The sequence below is a fragment of the Anguilla rostrata genome, chromosome 18, assembly GCF_018555375.3.
Source record: "Anguilla rostrata isolate EN2019 chromosome 18, ASM1855537v3, whole genome shotgun sequence".
Lineage (NCBI taxonomy): Eukaryota > Metazoa > Chordata > Actinopteri > Anguilliformes > Anguillidae > Anguilla > Anguilla rostrata.
Genome location: NC_057950.1, coordinates 13,673,736 through 13,701,296, shown reverse-complemented (window position 1 = coordinate 13,701,296; position 27,561 = coordinate 13,673,736). Strand labels below are relative to the sequence as shown.

Sequence of the window (27,561 nt, the reverse complement as noted above, 5' to 3'; positions counted from 1 at the left end):
GTGCTCTTTTAAACCACCTCTAAATGCAAAGAGGAGTTTGAGGTACTGTTTTTATTCAGCTAAAACTCATCACCAGGAATGATCAACTCCTTGATTCCGTCAACAGAAAAATTCCTAGCTTTTTTTAAGCACATGTTCTCTCAAAATGTTCCCGTCAAAATACAACTACAAGAAAATAAATTGTGAAGCCACAAAGAAAAGACTAGTTCAAGTAACATTTCTTTAAATACTGACTATGAAACAGATCGTGCGAACATTAGCATGCTCTCTAAGGACCCTAAAGATTCACTTTTAAAGATTTGCGGAACATGCTGATCCACTTTGAATATGAATCGCCCCATGTCGCAGAGGAAGGAAGACTGGACTGCCTTGGTGCCCAGGAAGGGTCAAACACTGGGATGCGTGCATGTGAATCAGAAGGAAGTCACCACTGTAGCCCTGGTCCCTCTAGTGGTTTCTCACAGTTAATGCAGGAATTCTACATCATAAATATGAGAGCTCCCCCTGATCTTGGGAAAAATGACTCGAAGGAGAGCTACAACATATGATGGTGGCACAATTAAGAAGTAGTGCACAAGCTTTACATGTTTTTTGCTGTCGGTTTTCATATATCTGATCATCGCACACTCCTTTCAAACTTCCTCTCGTTTCTCTTTTCTTCCTCCCCTTTTCTTTTTCCTTCTACCCACATTTGTTCTCCCTCCTTTCTTGCCTCCACCTCTCTGCTGTTATACATGCTCTGAACTAATAACTGGACATAGTTAATTGCCTGCAGCCTCTGGGTTCTGGGTAATAATAGCACGATTCTGGACAGGCAAATATATGTCATCAGCTGCCAATCGATCATTATGTAATATAGTTTAATTGCCCCTCTGTCAATACTCCCCTTTTCTTTTCCCTTCTCTTTAACACTCTACTATCACAGGGAGCTTGTGACCAATCAGTGGGCAGTTAGAAGCTCTGTGTTTCAAATGTGATCTCCTGTCAGAATGGGACTGTAAATGTAGGTGAAGATGTGTTTTCTATGTTAAGACTACCTAAGGATCGGTGGAATACATCCTTTTTATACATGCGTTTCTATTGTAAGACACTGGATAAGACTGTCTAATGCAAAACATATATTCTGATCAATTCTATGTGCGTGTGTGTATTGTGTATAAAGCCCATCAAAACCCATAATCAAATCTACCAATATAACAACCATGCGAAACTCTCGGACCACGTTTCCCATAAGAACTATTAAACAGTAGGCAGGACTTACGTCATTGTTCTGCGACGTTGCCCATCGCAACGTTTACCAGCAGCTACAAAGATTCTTCTCCCGAAGAATGTTCATTCCGAAGTAAAGCATCGCGCAAAGGAGAACTCCATAAATATATCCTTGTAATTTTAAAACACTGATTCCTAAAAGAGAAGAACAAGGAAAGAGGAGGAATGCCAAAAATAAGGTAGCGATGTCATTTAGCCAAACTGGCTAACGTTGGCTGTCTGACTGTAGGTTACTTTGCTGGCTCGGTAGCAGTTTGTAGCAGTTTGTAGCCTTCCTACTAGACGACTAAAGTGTCAGTTAACGATGAATAGTTAACTTGTCTCATCTTCACTGTATGGAGCAAGACAGCGTGTAGTTGCTAGAAATTGCGTATGTTAATATACGGCAGTGTAACGTTAATTTACATATAACACACTTAACTTTTTCTCCAGCGAAAAAAAAACACCCAATTCATTGACGACTGCTTGGAAGACAAGTTCACGGCTAACTGTGAAAGTAGCTGTCGATAGCTACCCTTAACCTTAGCCACTTGTTTTGCAGTAATGACACGCTGTGGGAACTGGCCGCATCGGAGGTGCACAGTCAGGAGAGCGGAACTGTTGATGAAGAGGGTGATACCGTCAGCAGTCCAACGGCAACCGGTGAAAGGACCGTTTTTTTCATAGGGAGCAAGGCAGGGGTGAGCTTCAGCCTACTATTGTCATTCTTGTCTAGATAAAAATTTTTGCGAACATTGCGGGAGTTAGTTAGTAGGTAAAGGACACGAACGACACCAATTAGGGAACGCCTGCTCGAAGCCGTAAACGGGTCTAGATAGTGTGTTGCATTTGATTATATTAGGATTATTTTCTGGGAGAAAGACGGGGTAATTGTCAAGATAACATTCAGATGAGAAATTAGGCTCCATTGATCCCTGCAGTGAGGAAACCTTGATGAACTGACCTCTGCTGGCTATATTTGAGCAATGACTACTTACTATTCGTTGTAAGAAAACACATTTATTTTGAATGCAATGTGCCAGGCCATGGTTATGTCATAGAGTAAGCTGAAACAAAGTTCTGTGTGTTTTGCTTATTTACTAGGGTAAGACCACAATTCTGCACAGATGTCTCGACAGGTGGGTGTTAAAATATGTTATGTAAATTAAAAAAATCAAAACAAATATAAATAGACAAAGTCTTTGAGACTGACCAGCAGCTCTCTGGCAGGGATGAAACACCGAAGCCTACTCTGGCTCTAGAATACACCTTCGGAAGAAGAGCCCGTGGACACAACACGGTAGGAACTAACTGTGACTAACTAAACTGTGATCATGTGTAAATTGCCTTCATGTATTGGTTTTTGTCAGTAGAACAGGAGAACTCAAAGGGCTCTAAGTGCATGTAATAGCACTGACATCTCATGTCCTGTTAGCCCAAAGACATCGCTCACTTTTGGGAGCTGGGAGGTGGCACTTTGCTGTCCGATCTCATCCAGATCCCCATCACCGCACAGAACGTGAGGTGAGTGCAAGCTTACTTGGGTCAGCTTTTAACACTGTGCCTGCCTGTTGATGTTGGTTTAGCCCCTAAAGCCCTTAACTAAGGCTGCATATATTAACATGCTGAGCCATGCTGTGCTTGTCTGGCGAAAGTGTCCACTAAATAGATGGTCAGCTGCCGAGTTTCTTTTGTTCCTTCTTCCTCAGAACAGGAGGTTCTTGGTGGTAACAGGAATGTACAGTGCTGTATTACTGTACAGAACAGTCAAAGCTACGCCCCTTAATAAATATTAATGAATTTTATGATATTTTTGGATACAATTAGGGAGACTGAATGTTTAGTATTTAGAACATGGAGCAGAGTACCTGCTGGGGCGACAGAGATCTGCCCTGTGACTGAGTGAAAGGGAGAATTCTCCACTTTCCTCCTAAGCGGTTCTGCTCTGGGCTGGCAGGACCCTGTCTGTGGTTCTGGTGGTGGACCTGTCCAAGCCCAACGTGCTGTGGGGAACCACGGAACGGCTGCTGCAGGTTGCACGGGCACAGGTGGACCGAGCGTGCTCCAGCCAAGCCACAGGGGAGTCCAGGACCGGCAAACAGCCCACCAAAAATAGTATCCCCGGAACTCTCCACAAGGACCACCCAGTGAGTTTGGGCCCTATGCACCCCACTGCCGCACCCATTAATTAGCCTGTATTCTTTGATCCAGGGCTGATAGCCAGGGCTGGCTTATGCATCTTTTATGGGATATTTTAGTCAATTTAGAATCACAAAGCCTCTAGGAAGGACACTGAGCACACAGTTCTGTGGATTATATCAGTGTTAAGTACCTGGCCTCAGCACCGACCGCTTTGCATTTTGACAGGACAGAGAGCTGATCAGCCCTTTCCCTGTCCCCCTGCTCGTCATCGGGAGCAAGTTTGACGTCTTCCAGGTGAAATGCTGCACTTTGCTACAGCTTTACCTGCATGTGTATCTTTACTACGGCTTCTTAAGATTGCCCAGCAAATCATTTACCCAAACTGTCGAGTGTCCGCATGGAAGAGCGAGCTCATTCCCAGCAGGTTTTTGGGCCGGGTACAGATGGTCAGTGTGAGTGCAGTCTCCGGGTTTTGTGGGGAGGGACTTTTTGTGACACGTCTGTTTGCGTTGTGCAGGACTTTGACTCGGAGAAGAGGAAAGCCATCTGCAAGACCCTGCGGTTCCTCGCCCACTATCACGGAGCATCTCTGATTGTGAGACCTGGAGATACCGCTCGGCTTCTTAAGGGGGGGCGGAGCTTCCACCTCTAAACCTCTGCCTGAACGCAAACTGCCTGTCAAATTGTGCAGCAAAACCGTGGTTTCTAAAAGAATCCTGACATGGACGATGTCATAACAGACTAACCTGAGGAATGAACAGCTGGGGCACAGACCTTAAGACCTATTTGACACATTGAAGAAAGTGGTAAAAACAAAAACATTGAATTCAGTTTTGCAATTAACTCCTCAGCTCTGTGTGCTCAGCTCTTCTCATTCACCGCATTAGTTTATTTTAAAGTTACCACTTTTCATATTTGACAGCCCATGTCGTACCAATAATAGCTGTGTTGGAGCTTGCCGTGCCCCTGTTTTATACTCTTCTCTGGCTGTGTTTAAAGGTCTGCTGAACCATGCCCTACAAATCACCCCAAAATCACTGAAAAAGGCAGATTCATACCTGTGAATGGGTAAAAAGAAACACTGACCTTTGTGTGTGTGTCCGTCCGCAGTTCAGCAGCAGTAAGTCCGAGGGCCTGATGTCAAAGACCAGAGGCTTTGTCAACCACCTGGCGTTTGGGACCGACAGGGGGTGAGAGACACGTTTTAGGACTCTGCCTTTTCTCTTGATGGCTCCCAGATTGGGTGTGACAGACCCTGTCCTTCTGCTAGCCTTAGTCACTCTTCTGCTTCACATCGCTCTAATGCCAGGGTACTGAAACTCTGAAGCTCTGTCCTAGGACCTCCTGGGTTTGCTAGGTCTTGTTTCCACCAAAAATGCAATTTCTTAAGTGCAACAAGCTGCTAACTGTGATTAAGTATACACCTTAATGAGGGACAATTTACATCGAACGTTCTGAAACAAAGCAAATAGCAGTACAAAGGAATATTCTGCAATTGAAGGACAAAATTATGGAAGAACGTAAATACATGTTTTCACCCAGGAGTGGGTGGAATGGAAGCTAGCCAATTAGTAGACTAAAAACTCGAAACATCAGTGTAAATGGAGTAAAGAAAATCATCATACCCCCAGTAATGCTTCTCCTTGTTGTCCATCAGGAAGACTGTGTCCACTGACCCCAGTAAATCCCTCATTATTCCAGCTGGGATGGACTCTCTCAGTCAGATAGGTGAGCTGTTCTGTTTGGACTGCCCCCTGCTGCTTGGATCACAATACTGCTGAGAAGTTCTCAAGATCAAATTACTATATACTTCTTTTTTCTTCATAGAACTACCTTTCCCATTATCAAAAATATCCCATTATTTCTTAATTTATCTTCGCATATTTGAGAAATTAATTGGGTTCCAATTTAACAAAAGCATTTTTGGTGTTGAAGACACTACATCACCATATAATTACCTCCCTCACACAGGGTCTCCGCCGGCAACAGACTTTGACATCGGGACTCTTCACGCCCGAAGCCCACTGGACCTGTGGAAGAAAGTGTTCGAGAAGATCTTCCCTTCTGAGGTAGTGCTACGCACGCACACACTAGTGCGCAGAGAATTGCACAGATGTCTGCCAGGTGTTGACAGTTAATATCTCACTCCCTTCCAGAGCACTAGTGACCCCAAAGACCTGAAGGACCCTACAAAAGACCCCCAGTACAGTGAGGCAAAGATAGACTCCATGAGAGCACAGAAGGACCAGGTACTACAGCACCCATAATGCACTGCTCTGGGTCCCAGATCCACTCTACTGGCCTCTTTACAGCATATTCATATGCATGTGAAACAAGAAAACATTCATTTTGATGCACCAGTTACCAAGGGGGAAAAACAAGACTCACAAATAGAACTGAATGTTTTACATATGAAAGACTGATTGAATACTTATAAGAGTAGCCATATCTTTGGTTCCAAACATCAAATCAAATTTTTAGTTCTCTCTGACTAGACTGGCAGACCAGTCACAAAACAAACCCTAAGCAGCTGTCCTATTCCAGGACATCAGAAAGAGGCAGTGACTGAACTTCTTCTTATTATTTTAACTGAGCTGGTCTCTTAAGAAATGAAGATAAAACTTTCTTAAGAAAACACGGCCTTAAGAAAACAGGATGAGGCCCGCTGACCCAAGCGCTGCCTCGACTTTTCCGTGCTGGGTTTGCAAAGCTCCCTCTTAACCCAGGCCTCTCACGCAACCCGTCTTCCTGCCCACGCCTGCTGCACTTCAGTAACCTCCGCGGTGTCCACTGGTAACACCCAGCTAATTAGCGGCAATAACCGCGTTCCCCTGGGAGAGATAAGGCCCCGTCCGTCTGCCTAGCGCCTTGCAGGGTGACCTGTAGTAACCCTCGCTCTCCGTGGCGTTGTGGCGGTCGTGCCGGACGCGCACGGTGTCACCGGCGAGCGCTTGCCGGGTCTTCCTCAGTTCAGCGCTCGCTGTCCTCGGTGGCGTGACGTGGAGGGAACTTCCTCTTCCCTTAATCGATTCGTCCGTAAACGCGACAGCGTTATTAACGCCAGCTCCAACGCGCTCCTTTTTAAGCGTCCGCGTAATTACTTGGATCGCTGAGATCAGCGTTTGAGGATTGGAAAGGTATTAAACAGTGTCGGTGAGTGAAAGGCGTGGTGAGATCGATCAGTGCAGGGGTGCTGCTCTGTAGATCCAGGCCATTCTTAGTGTGTGCTTAGCTGTGGAGATGGCCTGCAGCATGGAGAAGCCATTCTACATTAATAAGTGTCGTTGGTGAGTGTCGAAAAAAATATTTTCCTGTATTTTTATTAAGAATCACCAACTGTGCCTCTACAAGTCGCTGTTGTGTCTGTATTGTGTTCATAATATCTTACCGACAGCCACTCTCAGGCTCAACTGATTATCCTCTCCACTTGACATTGTTATATGGAATCAAATTACAATTGTTACGTGTAAATAACCACAGCTGATTATAAGTCAGAGTCTTTGTGTCTGTAGAGCCATGACAAGGACATAACTGGATGCATGTCAAAGTTTACAATGAAAGTATTGCCACTTCTTTAACAGGAGCTGGAACAGTATAAAAGAAACGCAGCCAAGTCCTGGAAAGGCATGGAGCTGGAGTCCCAGAAGAGCTAACATCTCCTCCTGCGGCTGGGAAACAGCAGTCATGACTTCCCTTTGGATATGAGAAAGAGACTTGCGTGGGTGAACCGGTTTCCACAAAGTTTAAAAACGGTCAACATATTAATGTGGATTCCTTGTACAGGCATTGGAAATTGAATACTGTTCAAAATGTGACTTTTTTTTTTGAAGGACTGAAATTTATGTATATGTCTTAGTGTTTTTTCTATATTGCATAGTTTCAATATCAAATACAATATGTCTAATGGAAATTAGAATGAGACTGCTTCACCCCTTCCTGGAGTAATTCACATGTTTTATTGATGTACATAAATTGTTTGATGATAAAAATCCATTGTAAAATAAATTACTCTCTCTTTAAATGGTTACAAAAGATGGAATGTTTTAACTGAACATGTTCAGCATTCATATTCATCTAAAAAACGCACTGAATTCTCACCCTCATAACCAGAGGGGTTATATTTACGCGGGAATTTCCCAAATATACATCAAGGTAATTAACTTCCTCTTATTACTGTATTTGGATATCCAGTGTGTAAACACTGTCTGGTCACAGTTTAGCCCCACACCTACTCTCCTGCCACAAACACACACACACACCAACAAACACACACACACTCCCAACAAACACACACACACACACGCACAGACACACTCATAGACCTCTAGATATCAGTCATCCTGCTGGGTGGAGTCGCAGATGAGCCCCCCCTTGCACCCACGCCCCCCCCCCCCGCTGCCATGACAGGAGGAAGCGATCAGCGTCGGGTGAGGTGGTCCCGAATTTTGAAGCTGATGACCCCAAGCAGCACCAGCGCGGGCAGGAAGGCGTACAGCATGATGAAGTCCAGAGTGTAGCGGGACAGGGCGCCCGGGTACCCCTGTTCGATGATGTCATCCCCATTGCCCATTATGCAGGGTCCAGTCGAATTCCCTGGAATGACCCCTGAGGAACCAGAAGGGAGCGTGTGACAAACATGAGCATTCAGCGGGCCCATGAGCAGAGCACACCTTTCATTTGATCTATTCTTCCACAGCACATTTTCTACTCTGCTTAACTCGGCTGATATGGGCCATATGTTTTCCCATGTGTGCAAGTCTGCTCTACAAAAGTAGAGGATCTGGTCGTTGTATGATATCTTTGACTCAGTGGTGCAGCTAATGTCAGTTTTTCGTACAGTGCCTTTGCTTCAGCTGTGCTTATCTGGCCGCTGCCACAGGCACAACAAATGTAGTGTTTCATGAGCCAGTTACGCTCTTACAGGTGAGAGGCAGCGGCTCTTACCACAGGTGAAGTTCAGGTCGTGGAACTCGGTGACGATGAGCAGCTCACTGCCGTACTTCTGGAAGGTGAGGTAGCTCAGCATCTTGAACACAGTGGGCATCTGCTGATTGCTCCTGTGTTTGGAGGGGCGTGTCTCAGCTCAGGTTTCAAGCAAAAAATTCAACAGCAACAGAAGATGAATCTCAAACAAAAACTACGGTCTGAAGCCCAGTTCAGGTCAAAACTCCAAGAGCAAAGGAGACAGCACTGCTGGAATCTTGGAATGCTACTGGATATAGACTACAAAACTTGAATTATATCATCCATGAGAGTTAGTTGAGTTCTATTGGCATGCTGAATCTCCTAAACCATTCTTTGAGGGAAAACACAGAACCTCACAACCCATCTGGACCACCGACGGTGAATTAAGCGGAACTGAGATTTGTTTGCTGAGGAAAAATTTGTTTGAGGAAAAAGTCAAACGCGTGAGGACTAGCAGCAGCTAACGTCTACCTGAGAAAGCCTGAGCCCACCATGATGCCAGCCACGTTGAGCAGGGCCACCCCCGTGTTGACCATGTTGGGGTCCTGGACCACACCCATCAACACTAGAGTGAGGAGCTCTCCTGTTATGTGGGGGACCATGATCACCCCCGTGAAGCAAAGGAAGCGGCTCACCTCTGGGTACATCCCCACCGTCCTGATAAGCACACACATTTACAGGCAAAACAGCGTCACGTGCAGTCTGAGTGCAGTACTTTTGTTCAATTTCTCTACTCACATAACATATTATAAGGTCAGAGTTAACAAAACAATAAAAGGCAGTTTGTACTCAAATTGTTAATTATTATCAGCAGGAATCCAGTACACACAGTTGAGCTGAAATAAAGTCAATGAAGTGAAATACATGTAGTACATATTTGTGTATATACGGAGTTAGCTAGACATGGTAAAACTAGCTAATAGCTTGAATCTAGTATTACCCCTTTAACCCAACAGGTTGGAGATGCCAACTGGCCACAGACTAGAGCCCCGCCCCCACCACACTTCTTACATGTAGTGTAGTGAACTACATCTTCACTCAAATATGCACCTTTATTTTCACCCAACAATTCTTTTTTTTTGAAATCTTTTCTTCAACTTTTAACATCTTGTTACATGTCAAATATATGTGTATATATTTTTAAATACTAAATGTCAATTGAATGTGTTTTTAAAAATATTTTATAATAAAAGCATTTGTGTGAGAGAGGAGAAGCCTACCAGTACAGGAAGGAGGTGAAGATGAAGACGCTGATGATGCTGAAGGGCAGGATGTGTAAGATATAGGCCAGGAACATCTGCCATTTGTGGTACAGGCCGTCCTTACTCTCCTGGTCACTGATCGCTCTCAGTGCAGGAACTGCAGGAATAAGAGCAGCATCTTTTTCAGTCCCTTTAGCACCCTGTCGAGGATTTGAACCTACAACCTTCTGGTGAAACATTCCAAGTTCACCTGAATACTCACTGTTTTTGTATAGAACTCACATGTACAGAATTCATGCTGTTCCTGGATGTGATAGTCATGCTAATGATGGGGGCTGCATCGGTGTGTGATCGTACGCTACAGCAATGGTTAATTATACAGCGTGTTCTAAGTTTTTTGCTAGCTCTTTTCTGATTAGACGATCAACGCAAAACAAGTAAAAACAAGTAAACGTATTTCCTTTGTCAGTGCCTTGAACCTGTTTGGTTGTTCACCTTCTGCTGGTTTTACAGCTTCAGTCTGGCCTTTCCTCCCTTATCACTGTATCTGTGTGTGTCGGAGATAAACACAGGGACAGATAATGAGTGAGGAGGAGGTGAGTGGCTGAGTGAGAAAGTAGGGTGTGGACACATACTGTGCTGTACTGTTGTAAGGGGAAAATTACTGATCTGGAATGGCTTTTATATAATGACACCTTAAATATGAATATGGGTCACTGTGTGTGGCTGGATTTCCTCACACTGCAGTGTTTGAGCCTGATCCTACTTTGTTCCTGTCGTACTTTCATGTTACACTTGCACCTCCATCCAGCACTTATATTGCACTTGTATCATTATCTTGATGTTGTAGCTCATTGTCATTCCTTCTAGTTTGACTTAACATTACTTTCTGACCTACAGTAGCCTATGCTTACTGTGTGAACTGGACTTAATGTGTTCATGGCTATGAATAACTGTTACATAATGAGTATTATTGAACCTGTGTTTTGTAGCTGTTCCAATGACCTTCTGTATGCACTTATTGTGCGTCGCTTTGTATAACAGCATCTGCCAAATAAATGTAATGTAATGTCCTAAAGCCACCATAGACTTCAATGGCACATACTGTAACAAGACATTTAGCTCATTCTAAAACGTTCTTTCATTAGGAAGGGTAAATTGTATGTTATATGTATATTATGACGCTATCAGGGCAGACATTTTGAGGCTATATAAACGGATAGAAAAGCTATATGCTCTGTGAATCTCTCTGGATAGGAGTACCTGTGAAATGTCTAATGTAAATGTGCAGTACGGTGCATTATTGAAATTCTCTAAATGTCTGTCATCCTGCCAAGTCAAAAACCCCTAGAGCTTTAAGTGGGACGTATGCCTCCTACTGGGAGCTGGCGTTACCCCCACCCCCAGTACTCACACAAGGCCACTGCATTCAGCATGCCGGTGTAAGGCGACGCCCCCATCGCCTGGTAGATAATTCCGATGCGGTCCTGCACCGCCCCCTTGGTGATGTCATTGTCCAGCTTCATCACAAAGAAGGCCACAAAGAGCCCGTAGATCAGATTTTGGGACAGGCGCATTAGGACCCCCATGCGGTCCCGGGACAGGTTTCTCACGGTCCTCCTGCAGAAGCCCAGAGGGACAAGCACAGTGGGATAGTCACCAAATGACTAAGACGGGTAAGATTACAACATGGGCCACAAAGAGTGCTGCTGCAGAGAACTGAGCCAATCCCATCAGTCGCACAGTCATAAACATACAGCTGAACACTCCGGTACTCACATACATACACAAGCACTTTTTAACTACTTAAAAACATGCTTAGTTATGGGGATCACATGCACTTTAACAGAGTAAAAAGTACTCTCGTAGAGTTTTTTTTTTTTTTAAGACTGAGCAGTGCAGGAATGGTTTGGGGGGCTACCTGAAGAGGACCCCCAGTTTGGACAGGCCACTGGGGGACTCCTTGCTCTTGAAGGGGATGCTGGGTTTGTCGGTGAGCTGGCAGGCCTCCTCGATCCTGCCCAGCATGCGTCGGTAGATGCCTGACGTGCGATAGGCTGAGGCGATGTCGTGCATCCGGCTGGAGGTGGCAGCCTCTCGCTCGCTGCAGCGCGTGTCCACCGACGTAAAGTCCACTGCGGGGCAGAAGGGGGCGGGGAGACAGGAGGGGGGGTGAGAGGGGGCTTTCAGCTGTCAGTCACAAGCTATAAGAATATATAATATTATAAAAATATAAGACCGAATAAATTTCAAAAAGGAGCGAAGAAGTTACCATTACACCCAGGAAACAGCCCTCCTTCTCCCATCCCTGTTCAAAAGGCTACATACAGATACACTCACCCTACCACTGTCTATGGGCGGTAGCTGAGAGAAAAACACAGGCTTCTTAAACCATGAAGAGAAGGTAAATGAAAGGTTATGAGTTGTGTGAGGGAAGACGTGAGAGGGAGAGAGAACTACAGGTCATTGCAGTTGTTACCAAATCACATTTATAATGCTGTTTTTCCAGTCCTATCAATAAATCGGTTTGAATTTTAATTTGAGCTTGAGAGAGAGAGAGAGAGAGAGAGAGATTCACCATAGATGTCAAAGGGGTTGCAGTAGTCAGGGCACTCGTAGCCCTGGTCACTGAAGAAGTCCACCATCTCCCCAGGCTGGCCACAGAACACTAGCTCACCACAGCTCATGATAGCTATCCTATTGAACACCTTAAAGAGAGGTAAGGCTGTTTACTTCTGAGAAATACAGCATAATCCACACACCTAGGAGAGGTATTAGAGTGCACATTTTGCACAGATACACAAGTACACAGAAATACACGTACACATGGGGAAGGTTTGGGCACTGGAAAAACACAATAAAATAAAACCAGATCATCTCTACAGTCAACACATGAAGCAAGTTAAAGAAACAAAGAAAAGAGAAAAAGACAAAGGAAACAAGGAATGAGACTGAAAGTGGGATCACAGACTCACACCCCCCCCCCCCCCCACTCACCCTGAATAGCTCAGAACGTGGTTGGTGAATAGTCACTATAACGATGCGGTCCCTCTTGGCCAGATTGGCAAGCAGTACCACAATCTGATTGGCTGTCATGCTGTCCAGGCCTGTGGTTGGCTCATCCAGCAGGATAACCTCTGTGAGGCATAAATGAATGTGACATCACACACCATGACGTCACACAGTCCAGGCGCGAACAAAAACCACACAAGTTAAGTTTAAGAACTTGCCTGAATAGAACTGCAGATTTAATTGTCCCAGTGCTCTCTCTCGAGGACAATATCAGCCCTTATGAAGATAAGTCTGTTTTCACTTCCTTTAAATTATCCAATTAATACAATTAAAAGATTGCCATTTTATTAAGGATAGGGAAATAAGGAATGGACTTAATTGTGTTCCTATAATGAATTAATTTCCTGCTTGATTGGAAAAGGCAGCCTATGGGAGCTGTGCATAATTGTGGATCTCTGTGTAGCGGAAAACGGTCCATCTAATGGAGTCCTAAGACCCTCAGTCCTGCCCCCATCCCCGTCCCTTATTCTGATAAACGACACCAGGGACCCAGCTTAAAAAACCACGTGCCAATAACTCTGTGTCATATCACTACTCTGTCCTCTATCACTCCGTATTCGTCCTTCAGTTTATCTGTCCATTTGGCAAATGGGCAAGGTGAAGAATTGTGCCAATCATTTACAATGGCTTGCTAACAGACTTCAAATGGCCTGATAATAAACTTGCATGTACTTTTTTTTGGTACCTGATTGGTTAATGTATTGTTCTCTCATTCCAAACATTAATGGCACTGTAAATGCATCTGTATCTAATTATGCTTATACTGTAGCATTAAGAAGTTTTGATTTGAACAACTATTATCAGCAACCATGTACGTGCGCATTTGTGTGTGTCTGTATCGTATGTATTTCTGTTCTGGCAGATGAAAGGACGCCCCCTCCCACTCACTGGGGTCCTGGAGCAGTTGGCCGGCAATGGACACCCTCCTTCTCTCTCCACCAGAGATGCCAGGAAAGATGCGCCCCCCAATAACGCTGTGGGCCACGTGACCCAGGCTGAGCTCCGCCATCACCATCCCCACCTTTGGGTCAGGAGGTCAGAGGTCACAGGACAACATCAAACCCCGTGAATTTACTCACTCTATTTTCTTCTCTCTAACCTTGTTCATGTAGATCTACCATCCTGTATGTTTTCACTCCAAACCTAACAAAGCAAATTAGGGTTGGAGTGACAACCTACAGGACAGTAGATCTCCAGGAACAGGGTAGGGCAGCCCTGCTCAAAATCTTCACCTCATTACTTCCTAACTGTACCTAATTCTTCCTCAAGCTCTGGCCTGACTGTCAATGTGCTTGTTTATTATATCTGTGGCTGTGATAAGAAACATTTAGAGCAGTGATCAGCATATCAGAGGTAGTAGCTAGCGTGTCTATGGTATACAGTAGTTATAAAACTCTCAGGTAGCTGGGGCAGGGATGAGAGTATCCAGGGGAGAGGTGAGCGTGCCTTCTTGCGGATTGCCTCAGCAGAATGCCTTCTTAAGGCCAGCTGTGCTGTGAAGGTCAGCGTCTCCTCCACGGTGAGGTAGCTCAGGAGGTTATCGCTCTGGGGAGGAAGGACAAAACGACAGCGCGAAGAAACAAATTCAGGAGTTCAGTTTGTAGCTGTGATACTAACATTTGATTATAAGAGGCACTTTGTAAGTTTAAAAGGTACTGCATGTTCATGGTTTGTGTATTACGCCAAGTAATCACTTTAAGTTTTCCAAATTTGTAGTCCTACATTGGCAGGGAAATTGAACTGAAGTATGGCTTTCATAATCATAAATTGTCCGTTTATCAGGGGTATAGACGTACAATTCAAGTTCATATATCCTGTATGTTAAATGAAAATGGTGAAATAATGTTTGACATTTTATCTTAGTAAGTAAAAACCAAAAAAGCAACGTAGCATGTAAAAGCTACGGAGGGTTAGGCCAAACCCTATTGCAGTTAGATTGAAAGGAGCCCCCGGTCTGTTCTACATTCTGCATAGACAGGATTATTAAGCGTCCTGACTGTACTGCGGATTTTAGGATCTACTCCATATGTTTATTGTAGCCTCCTGCAGTCTCCCAGATGACATTAAAGTTAATAATTAAATGGCACCCTACTCCTGGGATTTCAGACTTTGAGGCTTTGAAATGAGCTTCGACATTGTGTGTTTATGCGTGTGCGTGTGTGTGTGTGTGTGTGTGCGTGCACGAATGTGTGTGTGTGTGTGTGTGCGTATGCATATGTGTGTGTAGCAAGCACTTTGCTTCCACAATGCGTAAAACTGCTATGACTGCACAACCATGAACACATTCAGACTAATAATACTGCCACTTCAGCACCTCGAGTTTAAGACAGCTAAACCTCTTCAGTGTTCTCCATTAACGAGTCTGAGATTTGATATCACAATTTTATCCCAGGCTTATGCAGAAAATTAAATGACTGGATTAGTTTATTGCTCTGGTGAGGACTTGAGGATTTTATCTGCCCTCGAAAGAAAAAATAAGAGATTATTTCAAATGGCGGCAGTTTATCCACAATTATTTAATTTAGCAGTGGATACACTTGAACACCCCCTAGAAAGATTATGAGGAACCTATCTGTACCTCCAGCTAATCCCCCGCCCCCCTCCCCCAGCAATATGTGCAGAGTTTCTGGGACATCTTCACGGATTTACCAGTCCTGGCCGGACCTTTCACCCTCCCTCACTTTCTTCTCTCTTTCACACAGGTCAGAGTTAATACTGCCGGCACCTTCTCAAGAAAAAGGACTGCAGTGACAGCACTGCCCCCATGGCAACCTGCTTGTTCTGAGAACGGACTGCGTCGTCTCGGTACAAGTGTGTGTGTGTGTGTGTGTGCACATGTGTGTGTGTGTGTGTGCGTGTGTGTGCACACGTGTGTGTGTGTGTGTGTGCACGTGTTGTGGTGTGTGATGTTGTGCGTGTGGTGTGTGCAAAGTGTTCTGGTGTGTGTGTATGTTGACAGTGTGTGTGGTGTGTGCGTGTCTGTGTATGTGTGTGTAAGTGTATTCTATGAGTGTGTGTATGTATGCGTGTGTGCATGGATGTGTTTATGTGTGTGTGTATGTGTGTGTGCATGTGCGTGTATGCACGTGTGAGTGTGTGTGTGTGCGTTCGTCTGTCTGTCTGTCTGTGTGTGTGTGCGTGTTTGTCTGTCTGTCTGTCTGTCTGTCTGTCTGTCTGTGTGTGTGTGTGCGTGTTTGTCTGTCTGTGTGTGTGTGTGTGTGTGTGTGTGTGTGTGCGTGTGCGTGTTTGTCTGTGTGTGTGTGTGTGTGTGTGGGTGTACCTGGAGTACGTAGGAGAAACAGTCCTGGAACTGATCCGGTTTCAGCTTCCTTCCATTCACAAAGACCTCCCCCAGCAGGGTGCCCGCTTTGCCTATACGCCCTGAGATCACATCCAGGAGAGTGGTCTTCCCTGAGCCTGTCTCATGCACACACACATGCACGCACGCATAAACGTGCACACATACACACACACACACACACACACACACACACAGTTCATATGTTCAAACTCTTGTTAATGTAAAAAATACTCTTGTTAATGTAAAAAAGGTGTAATGAGTGCAGGAACAGGAAAAGATGTCTGCCACACCTGAATTTCCCAGAATTCCCAAGATCTGGCCACTGTCCACGTGGAAAGACACATCGTTGAGGATCTTCCGAGTCCATGTTGTCCTGTAGGAGGGGAGGTCCCACCACGGCCCCACACGTTCACTGCAACACACACACACACAATGTAACAGCAAATTCATTAGGGTTGCATAAAGGTGAATATTTACCATCATAGTTATGCTCATATCAATGATCAATGCAGTTGTTTAAAATCCTTCTTAAATTCTGGCACAGTTAACAGCATTTTCAAGCATTTTTAACTGTAGGGAGGTATAATGATTATTACTTGTTTAGCACAACTGCTAATTATTTCTTCATTTTTGTTTTATATTGAAATTACATTTCTTACATTTATTATGCCAAAAAGAGAAGTTGTTGCAAATATTTTATCAAACTCTGTTTAAAAATGCAGTGTTTCCATAATTTGGTTTTTTTGACTCATTTGCAATGACAGTGTGTAACGGGCCTGATTCATTTCACAGCAGTTCTGACATGATGAAAATTATACTGCTTGTGAATTGATTTTAAAGTTGTACTGTTGCTTTTAATGTAAAAAATGTTGGAATGACACCCAAATTTATACAGTAAAAGGCATGCTAATTAAATAAAATGAAGGTAGCACCAATAAAATCTACAGTGGGATTTTGCTTCAAACCAGGAGGGAGACAGCTCTTAGTTTTAATTCCACAAAGCTCTGGAGCTCAATACCTGGAACTCTCCAAGTTCCAGTTTTTACCACCACTTAAAAGAAGGCATTTTTATTTGCTTTGTTTTGACTAATTTTCTCTCCTCATTTTTCTTCTGTTGTTAAAGCTGTTTTTATTGTGAGGGGGGTGGGGTTTGCTAAACCCTTCATGTATTGTACATCCTTGGTTTACTTTGTGGATACTGTCTATCGCATTACTTATGTAAAGCTTGTTGTGTTGTAGCCATGTATGAAAGGTGTACACATTATTTTACCATCTTTTTTTACAATTTTTCTTTTTTACAATTCCTCTTCAGTTGTGACAGTAAGCATTTTCTATATCCTGTAGTACAATTCACGTGAGTCTTTCTAGAAGGAGTTTTACCATTGATGCCCATGTAGAGGACACAATCTTTCCCGGCAGTGAAAATAGAAAAGAAAAACGTTGCCTCTTAAAGTACCCGCATTTCCTACAGAGATTCCAGCTGGCATTGACCATGGAAAACGTGGGGAAACTCACCCTTACCTGACAGTGTAAAGCATCTGGCAAAGACAAACTCTTACCTGACAGTGTAAAGCATCTGGCAAAGACAAACTCTTACCTGACAGTTTAAAATACCAGGCTGAAGACTAACTTATACCTGATAGTGCAAACACCTGTATGAAAATTCACTCTTACTTGACAGTATAACTCCTGGTTAAAGCTGACTCTTACCTGACAGAGTAGCACACCTGGACCTGTTTAAAGCTGACTCTTACCTGACAGAGTAAGACACCTGGTTAAAGCTGACTCTTACCTGACAGAGTAACACACCTGGTTAAAGCTGACTCTTACCTGACAGAGTAACACACCTGGTTAAAGCTCTTACCTGACAGAGTAACACACCTGGTTAAAGCTGACTCTTACCTGACAGAGTAGCACACCTGGTTAAAGCTGACTCTTACCTGACAGAGTAACACACCTGGTTAAAGCTGACTCTTACCTGACAGAGTAACACACCTGGTTAAAGCGGACTCTTACCTGACAGAGTAACACACCTGGTTAAAGCTGACTCTTACCTGACAGAGTAACACACCTGGTTAAAGCTGACTCTTACCTGACAGAGTAAGACACCTGGTTAGAGAAACACACCTGGTTAAAGCTGACTCTTACCTGACAGAGTAAGACACCTGGCTGACGCTCAGGCTGCAGGAGGGCTGGATTTGGTCAGAGTGCGTGGGGCTGGGAGGTGTCGATTTCTCGGACACAAACTTGAAGGACTCTTTTAGGCGGGCTCCCCCCTGGCTCTCCTCGCCCGACAGGGAGTACGATCCGTTCATGGCGGGAGCGGTCGCAGCGTGTGCGCGTCTCGGTTTCCCTGGCCACTCGATGGGGGCGTTGTGACAGCGTTTGGGGGGGGTTCATCGCCGCTCCTCTTATCAGGGACCTTTGCTCTCCCCTGTATAAGACAAACCTCCCTGTGGGCCGGTCTTTATTCCACCGCTCCGGGACAGCAGAGAGGAGCAGGGTTCTGATTCTAGGGTGCGGGACGGAGGGGGACTTCTCCAGAAGCAATGAGCGGAGTTGACCGAAGCTTCAGTGCCGCGCCACTTCAGCTGTGATGTCGACAGAGAGCAGCCTCGATTCGGGAGGGGGCCTCGTTCCCTCTGCCTCCCCTCAGCCGGTGAGTCAACATAACCCCTGACCTCCACGGTAGCTCTGTGACACGGGACAAACAAACAGCAGACACACAGACAGAGGGATGTAGGGACAAGGTAAGCTCTCTCTCTCTCTCCTTTGGCTTTGCACCGTAACTAAATGCATCAACATTTAGTTATTAAGATAATCTTCAGTTGTTCTCATTCCATCACGTTAGGCTCTGGCTACGCCATGGGTCACGTGCAGAGAGCTGTTCCAGCTGAGAGACATTTAAAACGTTATCTGGGACGTTACATAATTTTGGACAGCTCTGGGTACTTTATTCTGAACTCTGGACTAACAGGAGAGTGTTCTGGCACATCTTCCAGAGCCAGATCAGTTTAGATCTGAATCAGAGAACATCATTTTTCTTAAGGAAGTACACGCACGGCGCAATATACTGTTCACAAAGTACATTACATAAACATACCGAGGTAACGCTCAGTGGGCTGAGAGAGTCTCCGACAGGATTGGACACAGAGGCAGGACTGTGCGTTGTATACCGATAACTGCAAAGCTGTGACCGATAGCAACCCCAGCCCAACTGCCCCTTTCACTTGACCGTCTTATCCCACAACGTTTATCTTAAGACAGTAAACTAGCAATGTGTAACTGAGGGAAAGAGTGCACCGTGATATAAGGAGTGTGCTGGAGCGTGCTGCCTCTCGGCCTCTGGCTGTTGAGTTCGGACACGGACGTATCGGCAGAACTATCGCGGTGTCACTGGGTCTACGAGCTCCTCGAGTCCTTGTTGTTAGGAAAGCCAGGGAGGCTTGTTTCCAGACGCGTTTATAAAAAGCAATTTTTCAGCACATTTCAAGAAGGCTTCGCCAGTCTTCATAACCGCGTAAAGAAAACACTGAAACAGTACAGGATTACCGATGTGTCTATGATTTAAGTATATTAGGGTGCAGGATTCAGTCTTCCTTTTGTGTGATAAATCGATTCCACCCTCATTACAAACCTTTTATTCCACTGAAGGATATCAGCATCGATATCAGCATCAGATATGAGTCAATGAGTTTGCTGAGATAACGTGAACTGTATTACAGGTCAGAGCTCATCCCATGTGTACACAAACAGAAAATGTTTGACATTTCAAATTCATTTTGAGCTTTGATATCAAGCGACACAATGAGCAAGTTCCCCATACTACCCTTCTGTTAGTTCTGTACCAGTTCTGTCAGGCATATTGCATACAACCTTCAATGGCAACATCCGCTGTGGTTATCATTTAGTCATTCAGAAGAAAACATCATGTACTGAAAATAAGACCAGTACAAGTGTGCCACTTATAAAATGAGAAAAAAACATTGATGTGTATTATCATTGAGCATTAAAAAGCACTGTTTATAAAATGGACATTAATTCACAATGTAACTCATTTTAAAACTTGAATAACAAAAATGAATATCATTTATCATCAAAATTATTACAGTTTATTTTCAAATTATCATTGGCTGTTCTAGATATTTCCCTACTGATGTTCAAGGGAAGCTATCCAAGAAGCTGTACATATGCATGTGGAGAGACCAGGGGAAGCCATGTTTAGATTATCTTCCCTAAGGCTTTGTAAATGTTCTGAGGACTAATACCAGTTAGCTGGATATCTTCCATGAAGTCTCCACTATGTGTGCATGCATAAATTCACACGCAGTACAGCTGTAATCTCCCAGGCCCTCAGAGTGTATTTCTCCTCTTCAGAAACGCAGGGGACAGCTCTTCTCCACAGCGGATGAAGACAGCAGCCTGTACTTCACCTACAGCGGGGGGCGCAATGAGCTGCAGATCAGAGACCTGCACTACGAGGTGAGAGACTCTGCACCTCCTCGCCCCTCACACGCTCCTACAGAGGGCCCACGCTGGACCTCCACTGTCCCTAACCGCCAGGGTGCTCGAGCCAGGAGACCCGGGACAGCTGGAGTTTATAGCTGACTCACTTGCTCTGCTTCCTGGATCTGTGCCAGTATATGGACTGACTGATATCACAGTAATATAGATATAAATTGGGTAAAAGTGTAGATCCTTCCTACTATAGGCTTCAAATATAATATTTTGTGTGGGTTTATCTGCATTGTTAATACAACTCAAGTATGTGTGTTCTTTGTGTGTATGCATGCATATGTGTGTTGTGTGTGTGTGTGTGCGTTGTGTGTGTGTTTGAATGCGTGTGTGTACACGTGTGACAGGTGGACACCGCGGCTCAGATCCCCTGGTATGAGAAGCTGTCTGAGTTTAAGATGCCCTGGGAGATGCAGAGCAGTAAGCAGACAGCCATCCACAACCTCAACCTGCGCGTGCACAGCGGCCAGATGCTGGCCATCATCGGCAGCTCAGGTATCCACCTCCCACCAGCAGGGGGCAGGCTAGCCTGGGCCTTATTAGACAGACACTCTCAAATCTGGTCCTCAAGGCTTATACCTTCTACTTGATAACTCAAGACTGATTAACGTCACTGAATAGCCGGAGATTCCACTCGCCTTGTGTCCCAGGTCTAAATCAGGCCCTGATTAGTGTGGCAGAAGGGAAATCAGCAGCACAAGTGGCCTCCAGGCCCGTATCTCAGTGTAGCTGCTACCTGGTGTGTTTTCATTGAGCAGAAGATGCTTTGCATTTAATTAATCTGCGGATGTCCTCCCATGTCCCCCCCCCACAATCCCACACCCCGCTCTGTTCCTCCGCCCTCTCGCCCCGTCACTCCGCCTCTCCCCAAACCCCGCCCGCTCCAGGCTGCGGGAAGACGTCCCTCCTGGACATCGTGACGTGCCGGGACGAGGGGGGCTCCGCGAAGCTGGGCCAGGTGCTGATCAACGGGCAGCCCAGCACGCCCCAGCTGGTGCGCAAGAGCATCGCACACGTGCGGCAGGACGACCGCCTGCTGCCCCACCTGACCGTGCGCGAGACGCTGGCCTTCGTGGCCAAGCTGCGCCTGCCCACACACTTCTCCCAGGCCCAGCGGGACCAGAGGGTAGGCCTCGCCCCACCCCGCCCCGCCCCGCCCTCCCGGGTCACATGACCTGGGCAGTTACAGTACATCGTGACAAAGCGCTGTCTCCAGAGTATGCCAATAGCAAAAGAGTCCGTTCATATAACCTCACACAATTTTCCAATCCCAGCTGCAACAATATGAGTAAATAAATTTTCACTGACACCTCCCCCCATTCAAAATTAAGCCAGACATAGGCTCCAAATACAGACTTTCACATATTTAAAAAATACTGAACATTTTCTAATATTGGTCAGAACAACTGCATTTTCACTGTAACTACATTTTAACACTAACAGGTGCAGTGTTTAATTTAACTGTTGAGAATGTCAAAGGAAACTGTATAACGGAGTCAGTTAATTTAGCATGGGAGCTGCTGAGCGGTGCATACGGGTGAAGCGCCGTCTGCGCTGGCCTGTGACCTCAGCTGCTCTGACTGCGCAGGTGGACGACGTGATCGCAGAGCTGCGTCTGCGCCAGTGCGCCCACACCCGGGTGGGGAACGAGTACGTGCGGGGCGTGTCCGGGGGCGAGCGGCGGAGGGTCAGCATCGCCGTGCAGCTGCTGTGGAACCCTGGTGAGTAGCGGTCGCGCGGACCGCAGAACGGTTCCGCGCGTTACCCCTTACCTGTGTGTGGAGCTACTGATATTACCTGCTGTAGCCAGGGAGAAATTACAGCATCTGACAGGCCAATCACCAGTGGTCAGCAGGGCAGTCCCTCTGCTGCCGAAACCTGTTATTTGCGAGGATACGAGACCATGTGAAACAGAAAATGAGAGCACTGATCGACAGTAGATGTGTTTCCTGTGGGGTTTGTTATCTGTGTACACGTGTACAGGGCTACAGTAAATCCAACAGTAAAGATTTTACATGATGCGATAAGTAACTTGTGTTCAGTGTTATATAAACACATAGTAAAGTACGCTTTGATATGTTGTCAGCGTTGTATGTGTGCCCTGTGCTGTCACTTGTGTGTTGGTCTATGGTCTTGACAGTGTGTAACCTGTGGCCTGTGATGCACCTTCTATATGCTGTCTTACCTGTGGGCCAGGTTACGCGTAGTGTATTACCTGTGATCTGTCGTTTGTATTACCTGTGTTCTGTTACCTGTGGTCTGTTATTTGTGTGTCGTTACCTGTGATCTACGTTACCTTTAAACTGGGTTATCTGTGATCTATATTACCTGTGCTGTTGACCCATGGTTATCTCATTGTATCTATTATACCTCGTGGTTACCTATGTTACCTGTGGTTTATGTTATCTGTAGTTCTGGGTGATTACTGTGGTACTGTGGTTAGCTGCATATTACCTGTGGTGTGGTTTACCTGTAGGTTACCTGTGGAGTGGATTACCTGTATGTTACCTGTGGTGTGGATTATCTGTAAATTACCTGTGGAGTAGATTGCCTGTACACTACCAGTGGTGTGGTTTACCTGTGTGCAGGCATCCTGATCCTGGACGAGCCCACCTCCGGCCTGGACAGCTTCACGGCCCATAACCTGGTGATCACGCTGTCTCGCCTGGCCCGGGGGAACCGGCTGGTCCTGCTGTCGGTGCACCAGCCGCGCTCCGACATCTTCCAGCTCTTCGACCTGGTGGTGCTGCTCTCCTCCGGGTCAGCGGCGTACTGCGGGCCGGCCCGGGAGATGGTGCCGTACTTCACCGCGCTGGGGCACCCCTGCCCCCGCTACTGCAACCCCTCAGACTTCTACGGTAAGGGGGCGGGTGATGTCACAGACAGGCTGTATTTGACTGGGTGATGATTGTGGGAGTGGAACGCCTGTCAGGATTCCCCTCTGTAACCCACCCCCCCTTCCACCCGTCCCCTCCCCCGCAGTGGACCTGATCAGCGTCGACAGGCGCAGCCCAGAGAGCGAGGCTGAGTGTGTGGCGCGGGCCAAGGTGCTGGCGGAGCAGTTCCTGGAGAAGGTGAAGGGGACGGACGATTTCATGTGGAAACCCGAGCAGTCCAGCACTGCTCCTGAGAGCACCAGGTAGATCACGTCTGACATTCCGTGCCCGTGCCCCACGCTGCCCCGCCCCATGATGCCCCGCCCTCCCCTGCTCCGGTCCCAATCCAGAACGAGATAACCCAGTATCCCCAGCCTGCCAGTCTAGCTGGGCCCTCTGATTGGCTGGGGGTTGAATGTCTGGGATCTCTGTGCCTCTTCCTCCAGCCCAATGCTGAGGCTCCAGGAGGAGGTGATCACCGTATCTAACCAGAGAGACCGCCTGCCGGGCCGAATGCACCAGTTCTCCATCCTGATCAGGTACGCCAGCAGGGGGCGACACTCGCCAGACTGTAAATTTCCATCAGGGACAGAATGGAAGCAGCACTGTCCTGATGTTACCTTCAGCTTCCCTGTTCAACAAGAACTTTTACAAATTACTATTTAATTCTCGCTACTTTTACAGAGACAGTGTGCAGTTTTTCAACATTGATATTAGTACACTCTATCTGCATCTGTTCCACTGAGTAGATCTGAACAATACTTTTGTTCTGTTGAGAAGAGAACACACACACATCCTCTGATGTCGTTTGTACCGTCGTCAATTTCTTAAACATGGAACAAATAATTAGATATCAGCTCTGAACAGGCCAGCGTAATATATTTAAAAAGAGGTTTCCTGTCAGCACTCTTTCCCTGAACACACACACACACACACACGCACACACCTATTCTCTCTCTCACACACTGCCCTGCACGTCTCCTTCTGCCCTCTCTCAGTCTGTTTCCTCTCTGGTCCCTCAGGCGGCAGGTGTACAATGACTTCCGGGACCTGGTCACCCTGCTGGTCCACGGCATGGAGGCCCTGCTGATGTCCCTGCTGATCGGGTTCCTGTACTACGGGGCGGGGGAGGAACGCCTCTCCATCCAGGACACGGTGGCCCTGCTCTACATGATCGGGGCCTTGACCCCCTTCGCCGTCGTCCTGGACGTCATCGCCAAGTGTGAGTGTCTCGACGTCGGCCTGTCCTACCGTCCATCAGCCAATGAGCTGCCGGTTGAGCTGTGATCACAGGCGCTAGGGTAGAGGCTGCCAGATCCTCAAGGTCACATGCAGATCAGTGATTGAAACCAGTCATTTTACTTAAGTCCTGATTGGTTCATATGAGCTGGTGATTGACAACTAATGCGTCATCAAGCAATAATTAGATTGAAGCCTCACACTCTAATCACTGGTAATCTTAGTGGGTGACATTTGGCTGACATTAGTCAAACTGATAATTATAGCTTTATGATGTCATAATAAGACTGTCAAGTTCCACAGACGTTGCATTGGTTTTATTTCCAGCTGACAATGGGGCTCTCTGTAGATCTCGTAAAACCTACAGTTACTGTTCTGATGTGCTTTCAATCTGACATTCACAGGCCACTCTGAAAGAGCAATGCTGTATCATGAACTGGAAGACGGCATGTATTCAGTCACGTCATACTTCTTTGCCAAGGTAATCATGAAAATCCCCAAAAATGTAACATCTTAACATCTGTAGCATCTTAGTGCCTCTCTGTGTACCAGAAAACCCAGAAAAGTCAACAGCCTTATTTGTGACCACTGGGGGTCAGCATTGCTCCTCGCAAGCACCATCTTAGAGTGCAGAGATGGGACATGGTCCGTGTCCGAATCGGCGCACTTGCCTACTGTTGAGTATATCAACTGTATGCAACTTGTATACTCGACTGTAGGCAAGTGCACTGCGCCGGAAATGGCCATAGCTAGAACGAGCAATTAGAGGCCATAATAGCATAAGCAGGTGGATTAATCAAGGCTGACCCCCCGTGTGCGCTATGCCCAGATCCTGGGGGAGCTTCCGGAACACTGCGCCTTCACGCTGGTCTACGGCCTGCCCATCTACTGGCTGGCGGGGCTGAACGAGGCGCCGGAGCGCTTCCTGCTCAACTTCCTGCTGGTCTGGCTGACGGTGTACTGCAGCCGCTCCATGGCGCTGTTCGTGGCCGCCTCGCTGCCCACGCTGCAGACGTCCGCCTTCATGGGGAACGCCCTCTTCACCGTCTTCTACCTCACCGGCGGCTTCGTCATCAGCCTGGAGAACATGTGGACGGGTGAGCGGCCCGCCCGCCACCACGGGTGGGGGGGGGGGTGGGGAGCGACCCCCCCTGAGCCCGTTCTGTTCCTCATCCAGGCTACATTTACATTACCGATGTCATTACTATCACTATCCATGTCTTAACTCCTTTTATGCAAAGTCAAGAAATTAACTCAAGAATCATGAGAAACAATTTACATATATAACAAATTGTAACAAATTACAGTTATGTATGAACAAACCATAATTATATATAATGGATAGTAGTTACCTTGATATTTATTCAGCACATCTGCAAGTACCCAGGTTATAAACCTGGAGTTCTGACCAGGGCCTGTATTTGCTCACATGGACTGTACAGCTCAAAGAAGAGTGTGGAGAGATGTTTTTTCGTTTTTCCTTCCGCCTGTGCGCTGACTGTGCGTTGACCGTGCGCTGACTGTGCGCTGACTGTGCGCTGGCCGCGCCGTTTCTCTGCGTCTCTCCCGCAGTGGCCTCCTGGTTCTCACACGTGTCCTTCATGCGCTGGGGGTTCGACGGCATGCTGCAGGTGCAGTTCCGCGGTCTCAAGTACCAGGTCCAGCTGGGAAACTTAACTTTGAGCGTAGACGGGATTCAGGCAAGTCGTCAAAACGGATCCTCCAGCATTTTATTATTAGCCAGAGCAACTCACGAAGCTTACACTCTTGTATAGTCAATTTAAATAGCTGGATATGTACTGATTCCCAGGTTAAGTACACTGCTACAGAGTACAACACGAATGCCCCACCTGGGAAGCAAACCAACAACCCCAGAGTTACAGGCCCATTTCCCTAACCATTATACTGCACAGCTGCTCATCAACAATCAGATTCAATGTCCTACAAGCAAAACAGAAAAGCCAAACTAATCAATAAACCCGGCAACAATTATGAAGTTTCCACTTACAGGATTTATTTCTTATTTTTTTGGTTAAAACAATAGCCTTTTCTTTTGTTGAACAGGTGGTCAACGCCATGGACATGAACCAGTACCCTCTATACTCCTGCTACCTTGTCCAGATTGCAGTCTGTGTGGCCTTCATGGGGCTGTACTACCTTTCCCTGCGTTTCATCAAGCAGAAGTCCAGCCAGGACTGGTGAAACCTCACATACCCTCGCCTTGTACAACGAGCACTAAGCAATGTTCACCGGGGCTGTATAAAATTGCACTACCATGTCCTGCCGCTGGATGGCAGCAAAGTACTGCATTCTCTCTCAAATGAGAGTTTTTGGCAAACGTTTAAAACATTTGTCTGGTCGATATCTATCAGTCGCATTTACTTGCTCCATTTTCTATTTGTTTTGTTTTCTTTCTTTTTTAAATAATCTTTCTTTTGTATATGTAAGATTATAAAACCTACAGTGAAACGCTTCTGGTAGGCTTAATAAATGAGTCTACCTGGAGGTTCTGTGTCATTGTATTATTCAAAAAGTTTTGCACTGGTGCAAAACCTTGATACATTTGTTGTGTAAAATTTAGTACCACATATACCTATTGTAATCCAATGTCTAAGGAGGATTAAATTGTTGAAAAAAATGCAATAAAAATCATCCAAACCTAACATTTGTCATGATATTAATTACAAATGACAATTTTATCGATTCTTCCCCAGATTGACCGTGACATCATTTCTGACACAGGAGCTGTTGGCGTGGTTGAAGAGGAATCACGGCTTAAAGCCCTGACACAGGCAGTCTGTTTTTCAACGCTTGTGTTTGTGTCTGTCTGTCTCCGGGTTACTACGACACAGTCTATTCTCACATCTAAGCGCAGGAGGCTAACATTATGGAACAAAGCATGCCGCCAAGCAAAATGTCCACTTGGGTGTCTAACATGGACAGATTAGGACTGAGGCAAATCAAAAAATGGGTATTACTGGAGAACCCAATCCGGAAATCT

General features: G+C 46.0%; 3 protein-coding genes across 5 annotated transcripts; 2 read left to right on the top strand and 1 right to left on the bottom strand.

The window, feature by feature from the left end:
• Positions 1–1,257: 1,257 nt before the first annotated feature.
• On the top strand, positions 1,258–7,422 carry dync2li1 (dynein, cytoplasmic 2, light intermediate chain 1). The gene is made up of 13 exons (XM_064316631.1): positions 1,258–1,448; positions 1,811–1,949; positions 2,353–2,387; positions 2,479–2,548; positions 2,684–2,772; positions 3,206–3,395; positions 3,616–3,684; positions 3,908–3,985; positions 4,501–4,580; positions 5,048–5,118; positions 5,362–5,459; positions 5,547–5,639; positions 6,972–7,422. The coding sequence occupies exons 1-13, from the start codon at positions 1,435–1,437 to the stop codon at positions 7,041–7,043; spliced, it is 1,098 nt and encodes a 365-aa protein (XP_064172701.1). The 5' UTR covers positions 1,258–1,434; the 3' UTR covers positions 7,044–7,422.
• On the bottom strand, positions 7,332–18,491 carry abcg5 (ATP-binding cassette, sub-family G (WHITE), member 5). 3 transcript variants are annotated; one of them, XM_064316629.1, is made up of 14 exons: positions 18,096–18,491; positions 17,909–17,925; positions 16,221–16,342; positions 15,910–16,046; positions 14,076–14,174; positions 13,518–13,650; positions 12,555–12,694; positions 12,136–12,265; positions 11,479–11,692; positions 10,972–11,177; positions 9,576–9,714; positions 8,827–9,012; positions 8,335–8,447; positions 7,332–7,995 (listed from the first exon to the last, which is right to left on the bottom strand). In XM_064316629.1, the coding sequence occupies exons 1-14, from the start codon at positions 18,243–18,245 to the stop codon at positions 7,808–7,810; spliced, it is 1,974 nt and encodes a 657-aa protein (XP_064172699.1). In that variant the 5' UTR covers positions 18,246–18,491; the 3' UTR covers positions 7,332–7,807. The 3 variants fall into 3 exon arrangements, with proteins under 3 accessions (XP_064172699.1, XP_064172698.1, XP_064172700.1); XM_064316628.1 differs by lacking the exon at positions 17,909–17,925 and having other exon boundaries at positions 18,079–18,491; XM_064316630.1 differs by lacking the exon at positions 17,909–17,925 and having other exon boundaries at positions 7,332–7,983; positions 18,079–18,491.
• abcg8 (ATP-binding cassette, sub-family G (WHITE), member 8) lies at positions 18,425–27,223 on the top strand. Its single transcript, XM_064316626.1, has 13 exons — positions 18,425–18,589; positions 20,308–20,412; positions 20,793–20,940; positions 21,333–21,571; positions 22,034–22,166; positions 23,034–23,303; positions 23,428–23,584; positions 23,768–23,860; positions 24,344–24,543; positions 24,965–25,041; positions 25,390–25,657; positions 26,133–26,260; positions 26,625–27,223. Exons 1-13 carry the CDS (start codon positions 18,527–18,529, stop codon positions 26,760–26,762), a joined length of 2,019 nt encoding a protein of 672 aa, XP_064172696.1. The 5' UTR covers positions 18,425–18,526; the 3' UTR covers positions 26,763–27,223.
• Positions 27,224–27,561: the final 338 nt, after the last annotated feature.